Source organism: Sinocyclocheilus rhinocerous, unplaced genomic scaffold (assembly GCF_001515625.1).
Source record: "Sinocyclocheilus rhinocerous isolate Xijiao unplaced genomic scaffold, SAMN03320098_v1.1 scaffold273, whole genome shotgun sequence".
Lineage (NCBI taxonomy): Eukaryota > Metazoa > Chordata > Actinopteri > Cypriniformes > Cyprinidae > Sinocyclocheilus > Sinocyclocheilus rhinocerous.
Window position 1 is genome coordinate 480,120 of NW_015656360.1, and position 8,643 is coordinate 488,762.

The window sequence follows — 8,643 nt, forward strand, 5'->3', positions numbered from 1 at the left end:
TATTATTATTATTATTATTATTATTATTATTATTATAAGTCAGGGTACCTATTCCCAAGTGGGTGTTGATGGAAGCGTAGCGAGCAGTGCCAGTCAAGTTTTTGTTCTCGCGATAAGGGATGTGCTGGTGGGTGCGAGCATCTCTGTACTTTTTGGCCAGGCCAAAGTCAATGATGTAAACAAGGTTGCCCTTCTTCCCCAGGCCCATAAGGAAGTTGTCGGGCTTGACATCTCTGTGGATGAAGTTCTTGGAGTGTATGTATTCAATACGGCTGATCTGAGGACAGAATAGAGGACAGGTTCAGCATGTCGAATGACTGAATGAGAGACTCCATGCAAACCTAACACACCAATTCAAATAAAGCAATGAGGGCATGATAACCGCTGAACAAGCAGTCCTTTCACATTATGCCTCCTTTCACAATGCATCTTGGCACTTAATACTCATTCAAACACAAAGTGAAAAAGGTAAGTAAAACAGCTGAAAAGATGACAGTAAAGCTTGTCATGTCACCAGAACACCACTTCCTGGAGTCATTATCCCGTTTTGGGTGTCCTATAACAAGAGATGGGTAGGGTGGAGAGGACAAAGGTTACAGAGATCATGTCTACAAGCCTTACCATCTGGTCAGCCAGCAGAAGAACAGTCTTTAGGCTGAACTTGCGAGAACAGAAGTTGAAGAGATCCTCCACTTTGAAGGTCTGACAGACAGAAACTGAAGGTGACCTACAACATAATAGGTGGGGGGTTGGAAGCCCGTTTGTTTCAGTAGGACAGCAATGTAATAAAACCTAAGGAGAGATTCAGCTTAAGTAAACCAGCAGCCCTGTTTGGTCACCCTCTGAAAGGGCTCTAACTCATCAGCCATAAAGCATAGACCATCTATAGAATGACCTTGAAATGATACGCGAAAAGATATAGGCTGTCAGGGAAAGACAGTTGATACCCAATTAGATCACTTCAAGGGCATTTTCCTGCCCACTCTCACCATTCAGCCACACGTGAACTAGAAAAGGCAGCTGTCACAACACTACAATATAATTTGAATTTGTACTGATACAATGGATGTTGAATACACATAATCCTCCAGTTAAGCAAAGAAGCCTCTCATGTGATTCAATTATAGCTACCAGCTAATTTTCAGAAATGACACCAAATTCAAATGATCAATGCATAAGGTTGGAATGATCCCTTATCAATTTGGGTAATTTACGTTAGTAACTGGAAAAATACATGTTAAAAATGTAAAGTGAGATGTTAAAAATACACATTTTTAATGTAACTTTACAAAATAATAATGTAAAAAGCTACAGTAAAACCTGTTAATCAATACTTTATGGTTTCTGCAGGTAAACACTATACTGTATAATTTATGGTGAAAAAAGGACATTCTCAGAAGTTATTTAAAAAGTTTTGGTTCTCCTTATTTTTGAGTAATGTATATTAATTTTTAATATTTAATTGATTTTTCCGTACATTTCTGCCATATGTACATTAACTGACAGTCACCGCTGATAAGCTACTACTAAATTTTCTGTAAAGTTGCTTTGCAACATTTTGTATCGTAAAAAGCGCTATACAATTAAACTGGAATTTAATTTAATTTAATATTAGGGTGTTTACATCTTCTGTTAAATGTTGATTGCATTTTTTTAGTGTGTGGTGTGTTACCCTGATTGGTGTTTGGTCTTTGTGTGTTTGAATACAAATACTGGCCATGTTTTATAGACAGGCCACTTACGATGAACTAATCATGTGGCTTTCTATTTCACCGCCAGAGCGCGTACACACCTCACGCACCGGATGCCGGGCGCGCACCCAAAGACAGTTGGACATAGTGGTGTATTAGAGGTAAAAAATGATATAAATACTGTTCGGTTTCTGGCACAAACCGATCGTTTCGTGTCTTAGGACATCAATGTGTCGTCACGAGCTGCAGGGTTTAATTTGGATTTGTCTGTGCACGTATTTTTTACTCTCATAGATTTTGTTACCATTGCCATGCATTATACGACTGATAGACTGCAACGGTTGGAGTTAAAAATCATCATATGTGTTCTACTGAAGAAACAAAGTCTACCTACATATTGGATGCCCTGGGGGTAAGCAGATAAAAATCTAATTAAAATTTTTGGGTGAACTATCCCTTTAAGTTTCCTCGAGGGAGAGTGCTTTAAGAACAGAAAAAACAAAGCGCTGCAAGAACCGTTGCTAAGCACACCATTATATTTGTGTCTCTGGAACGTCTGTAAAAACCTTGAGATATAACAAATTCAAGAATATTCAAATATTCGTTTTTTATAAGAGCCCAAATATTCAAATACAATATTTTTGAAAAATGCCCATCCCCAATTATTATTATTATTATTTTTTTTAAGTAAATTCCTGGCAACCACAGCTGCCTGTTTTCCCCACTGTAAATTTAATGGCATATATTTTACAGTATAATGACAGGTTTTTTTTAATGCTACTCTTCTAGACAAACAGCCTAGGCAAGTCTAATGTCTTTTTAAGATTTTTTTCAGGATTATCGAGGAGAGGAAGACAGAGCGTTCAGCAGCGTTCTGGCAGATCAGAGATCTCTCGGCAGCTGCTGTCATGTCTACGGTCGTGTGCACCCTGAGCCTGGCCACTGCCTTCAACAACACAGAGCTTTTGCTGTTCAGCACTTTCCAGAAAACATCCTCCAGGTCAGCTATTCCTGTGCAAACTCAGGAGGTTAAATATATCTCCTGGCCTGAGCCATCCAGCACGCCTCTCCATTCTCACATCAGCACAGCTCTGACACAGTCTATATTAATAGGAATTAAAATAGAAAAATGCCAAGCCTTGTGCTTCTCCATGTATGGACTTGAAAAAGTGTAACTGTGGTGCTAAAATATGCAGAAATAATAACATAAAAAATAACATTAAAGGTTTCCTTTCTACCTACAAAATTCATGTATATACCCACACCTTTCTCGATGTAACGTCATCAGTGTGTATGCTTGCTCATGCTGTGCTAAATAAGGCTGCGAGTGGTGCAAGAGACCCAGTTAGGAAATGGAATGCACAGGGCCGGCCCCTCCCCCCAAACCCACTCCCCTCCCCTCCGCATGCACCATCTGGCCCGGGGTCCATGTGATCATAGAGAACACAAGCGCTGAGAGGGAGGCTCACTCAGAATGTCAGTCTGTCGTGGCACGGATACCATCGCAAAGTTTGGCCGCTGCAGAGCAAACGTCATGCATGCTCAGTCATGCTGGGAGCAAGCGGACAGTCTAGAGCATGTTTGAAAGCGAATGCCGTAGATGACACACTTTTGCTGCTGGCCACATAAAATACCCCCGACAGGACTATCATACATCTATCTAGAATAAAAGCAATCGGGGCCAAACCCAGCGGGGGCCGGTAGGGGGACGCATCCTTCAGGCACCTCATGTATATTCATAAACCATCACCACACATTACAACAGAACCAAAATTTCAACAAAAATGTGATTTTGTAGATTGATTACAGGACGATATGATGCAAAACAATGCTGAAGACACAAATTGCCTACTTCCTTTACATCCATGCAAGGCCAATGAGAAGACAATTCATGGTGCTGACAGAACGCTGTGAGTAGTTTGAGATCTGATAATGCCACTCTCATTGGAGAAGGATGTGTTGACTCACTGACTGATGATGCGAGGGGGAACTGGTCACGATTGGTTTGCCGCCCACTGTTGCTACAGTATTCTGTAACACCATCTAAGAAATAGAGATCCTGTGAACTACGCCTTACCTTCAGAGAACGCTCTTACTCAACAAAACTCAACAAAAGAACTACATTAAGTCAACATAAAATGGTCATCATTCATAGAGGCTTTTAAAGGCTAATATTACTAACCAGGGATCAACAGGAAGAATATCTAGTAGTTCGCGTTTTAAATTTCCACTGGCCCCAGCACAAAATGATCAATTTTTTCCTATATGAACATTCAAAAGTTAGGGGTCAGTAAGATTTTTTTTTTTTTTTATATAAAATAAATTAATACTTTTATTCAGCAAAAGATTAATTTCTCAAATAAATGCAGTTCAACTTTCTATTCATCAAAGAATTCTGGGCAAAAAAAACAAACATCATGGTTTCCACAAAAATATTAAGCAGCACAACTGTTTTCAAGGCCAATTTGTTGAAATTATTAGAATTATTAGAATGATTTCTGAAGGATTATGTGACACTCTAGAATGGCGTAATGGCTGCTGAAAATTCAGCTTTGCCAGCAGAGGAATAACTTGCATTTTAAAATATAATTTAAAAATAGAAAAGTTACTTGAAATTCTAATAATTTCCCAATATTACGGTTTTAACTGTATTTTTGATCAAATAAATGCAGCCTAGGCGAGCATAAGAGGCTTCTTTCAAAAATATTTAACAAAATACCAACCCCAAACTTTTGAATGGTAGAATGTATTTTCATTTTTCCTTAATGTTGAGCTCTGCTTCCAACATCTCATAATATGATTAAAATGGTACTCTATCAAACGGCCTTTCAATACAAAGCAAAATTCTGTTTACATTTAAAAAACCTAAAACTAATAAAGTAAATATCAACTTAACACCTAACAGTTCATATTAAATATTTTAGTTTGAAGAGTTTTATTTTCCACAAAAGAACAAGTATACAGGCTCTTATGTATGTGGCAGCAGTGTGAGGTGTGTACGTGTGACTCATAGGTCTGTGTTAATGGAGAAGCCGGATGGAGACCACGAGGAGCTGCTGACAGAGTGTGGAAACACGTACCGCCTCCTTGCATCATCTTGTAGATCTTGCTCTCGATGTGCAGCTGTGGGTGCTTCGTTTTCACACATTCTAGCTTGATGGCTACTTCTTCCCCCACTGAGATGTCTGTGCCTGGAAAATCAGAAAAGAATGGAGATGGAAGTCAGTTACACAATACATAGCCAAAGAGAAAAGCGAAAGACTGATAGTGGATGGAGCAACAACCAAATTACCTGATATATTTAAAGTAAGGAGCTTTAATAAGAAATATGTGCTCATGTACCTGTGACGTATAATATACGCATACATGAGCATGAGAACATTAAATCCACTCAACTAGAGAGGCTTTGCAGTGTCTAAATACGCTTTAGCTTCCAGTGTATTATGAGTCATTGGGACACAATTAAATATGACAAAAAAATAATAATAATGAAAATGCAGGCCCACTATGATTAAAAAATTCTACATATCTAAGGTTGACTCACGCACGCAGCTTTCCAGCATGAGGGAGTGGGCACAATTATCAACGCGTACTGCTATACCACCTCCTTTCCGGCCCACCATCTGTCTCAACTCCACATCCTGAGCAAAGGATGCTGAAAATCATCCACAGTCATCTACTGTAACAGACACCCAATGAAACAACACTGTGGCATTCCCAAGGACTAGGCTATGCGTATGTTATGCCTGAGGGATGTGACATGAAAGGCAGGATGAAAAAAAAAAAAAACACACACACACACAGTGAACTTTCCTCCCTCTCTTAATCAGAGGCCAGAAACTGATGTGCTACCTGAACCCAGTACTGCTCTTCCGGCCTCTAGACTGTGGACCATTCTTGCTCTGTAATAAACTGTCATATGCCCCTTTTCCACTGACACCAGAAATCAATCTGAAAACATTTCCACAGGAAATACAGATGCAGATGGTCTACAATAAAGCAACAAATATCATCTGGGTAAATTGACTGATTTGAATTGTACTATGTTGTATAATAAAACGGGTGAAAAACTAGGGCTGCACGATAAATCGAAATGGAATCGAGATCGCAATTCGACAGAAGCTGCCTTTGAAAAACGAATTGAAATACAACTGAAATCACAATATGGGGCAATTATCAAATTGCACAGGCTGCAATTGAATTGAATATGAGCTGCACATTTCAAAATGAAGAGCAACATTTACACACATTCGAATGTAATGCATATGACTAGACTATTTTTTTTTTTTATCAAGTAATAGTGGTTTTGAATAAAAATTAGCAAAAGTTACGATTAGACATGTTGACAATATGCCAACGATAACTGTTAAGAGAAAAAAAATTATCCAACCGCATGACGGAGCAACCGATTAACTGCTCGTGTGTGCTCTATCAAGGATTGTAATGTAGAACGTATTGCTAGTCCTAAGCAGCTATTCACAGTGAAAAACAAGACGGGCAGTGGAATGGGAAAAAACACAAGGTTATGAGACAAGTTGAACTTTTTAACTTGAGCATTGTGTTTTTAGAATGCCACCTAACGTGAGAGATACAAAATAGAGGTCTTCACGGGTCCACTTGGATCCGAAAACCCGAGGTCCGACCCGAGACCCGAGACGGGTTCGGGTCCAAAATTTCTATGAGTGCCTCGGACACGGGTCGGGTTTGGTATTAGCGGCCTCGGGTCTCGGGTAATTTAAAATAAATGTGCTTTTTTTTCAAATGGACCCGATAAGACCCGAATTCTTTTAAACTATCCCGAATGTGTATACTTGCACGTTCGCGTTAAGTGAGGAACGCACATATAAAAGGAGCATACGTTTGTAACCTCGCCAACAGAAATCCATCTTATAGATATGAGATCCATCAGGAAAATTCACTCGCTTCATTACGCTGCGTATTCATGCAGGGCTTCTCTTTTTTTGAGTGCAGAAGCCTTTCGCCGGAGATTAGGTTGCAGACAACACTAGCGAAGCCATGAATTATGTTATGATAATGAGTTATGCTTTAGATTAGCTATGAAAAGCTATCGATTCAATTTTTATCAAACTATCACGTTTATTTTTCAAATCCACTGGTCACAACTGAAAGCCGAACTCAGAAATAACTTGTATCCATCAGGCAGGCAATAATATAAAGTAATAACCAAATTAAATACATGTTAAATAAATTAAAGTAATGGAGAAGCGGCCAAATCAGTCAGCAGGATGCCGGGATTTTCCTGACTGGCTGCATGGCTGCAGGCTGTGCACACGTCAATGCCGTTTATGTTCGGGTCCAGTCGGGTTCGAAAATAAAAGCAGTCGGGTCGGGTCGGACTCGGGTCTAATTTCATCTGGTCTGTCTCGGGTCGGGTTTTTCTTTTTGAAAAAATAATTTATGCTCGTCGGGTTCGGGCAAGAAGTGATTCGGGTCAATTCGGGTCGGGTACAGATTTTAGGACCCAAGAAGACCTCTAACACAAAAACATACACAGAGCCAGAAAACGGGGTAAAACAAGAGTAAACACTGGCAGTGTTTTACAAGATGCAGGAATTTGATGAATGTCTTGGTTTCAATCAGTTCGACAACCTTGCAGAGTTTCTTCTCGACAGGTAAGCTAAATTTCAAGTAAAAATTATTCCTAATATGTTGGACTTTTTATTGAAAGAAGCCTACTTTTACTTGTTGAGATATGCCTTCACTTTTATAGACCCATAAGAGCTGTGTTTGTGATGTTTGAGTTGGGGGAGGAGTGATGTGCAAAAGGGCATTTGAAAAGGTTGTTTGACTATTTTTGTAGTTTGATTATTTTCGCAGAAACTTCATACTCCACCTTGTAAACAAAAGGCCACATCACCTATTGCAGAAATAATTCAATAGCCATAAAGCCATTATGTGGGACTGGCATCCCCCAAACTGGCATCAGCTAAATAAAAGTGTGGTGAGGAGAGTTACAACTTGTTTGATGCCCAGTCTCGCTGTTAAATGCTCCTCCACAATAGACAAAGTGACAATGACATGTAGCGCTCATCAAGAAGACTTGCAGTGACATGTGACATGAATCATATAGTTAATAAGATAACACATATAATGATCACATAAATCATACAACCTAATAGATACATTTATTGCAGCAGAATAACATTTATCAGAATGGTAGGAATAATTGCAATGTCACAGCAGCTAACCGTTAATACATTTTGGTACCAAGAAATTACTTTACAGCAAGCATATCACATGATACAAGAAACAAGAGTACAGGCAGAAATTACAACTTTTCAAGTGCAAAAACACAGTGCAAGTAGTGCAAATACTGCACATAGGGATATGCCGGTATCAAATTTTCATGTTGCGATTAATTGATTATGCTTTTATCACGGTATACGGTATTATCACGATGTTGACATTTAGTTTTAAAAAAAAAGTGCTGTCATAATACAGTATAACAGGTTTAATAACATTTTTCTTATAACAAAAATAACTGAACATTTAAAGGGGTCATATGATGCTGCTAAAAAGAACATTATTTTGTGTATTTGGTGTAATGAAATGTGTTTATGCGGTTTAAAGTAAAAAAAAAACATTATTTTCCACATACTGTACATTATTGTTTCTCCTCTATGCCCCGCCTTCTGAAACGCGTCGATTTTTACAAAACTCATCGGTCTGAAAAAGCGAGGTGTGCTCTGATTGGCCAGCTATCCAATGCGTTATGATTGGCCGAATACCTCAAGTGTGTGAAGGAAATGTTACGCCCCTCACCATACTGTGTTGATGCCGTGTCCCGGCCGGAGCAACGACACAAAAACATGAAAACCCATTACAAACGAGGCATTTGTTGCATCCAATGGGGACATAATTACTGATTATAATGACTTATACTGTTGTTTTACGCGTTGCGTTGCATCGCGCCGCGTAAACAAAACCATGT

The 8,643-nt window shown here is 39.1% G+C and overlaps 1 protein-coding gene across 1 annotated transcript in view; it reads right to left on the reverse strand.

Annotated features, from left to right (window-relative positions):
* Nucleotides 1–8,643, reverse strand: part of LOC107720075 (casein kinase I-like) — a 35,232-nt gene that overhangs the window by 11,556 nt on the left and 15,033 nt on the right. The window contains exons 2-4 of the mRNA XM_016527680.1: nt 4,654–4,882; nt 622–727; nt 49–277 (exon numbers count right to left, since the gene is read on the reverse strand). Of these exons, the coding sequence (XP_016383166.1) occupies nt 49–277; nt 622–727; nt 4,654–4,882 (564 nt within the window). The remainder of the gene's footprint in view (nt 1–48; nt 278–621; nt 728–4,653; nt 4,883–8,643) is intronic.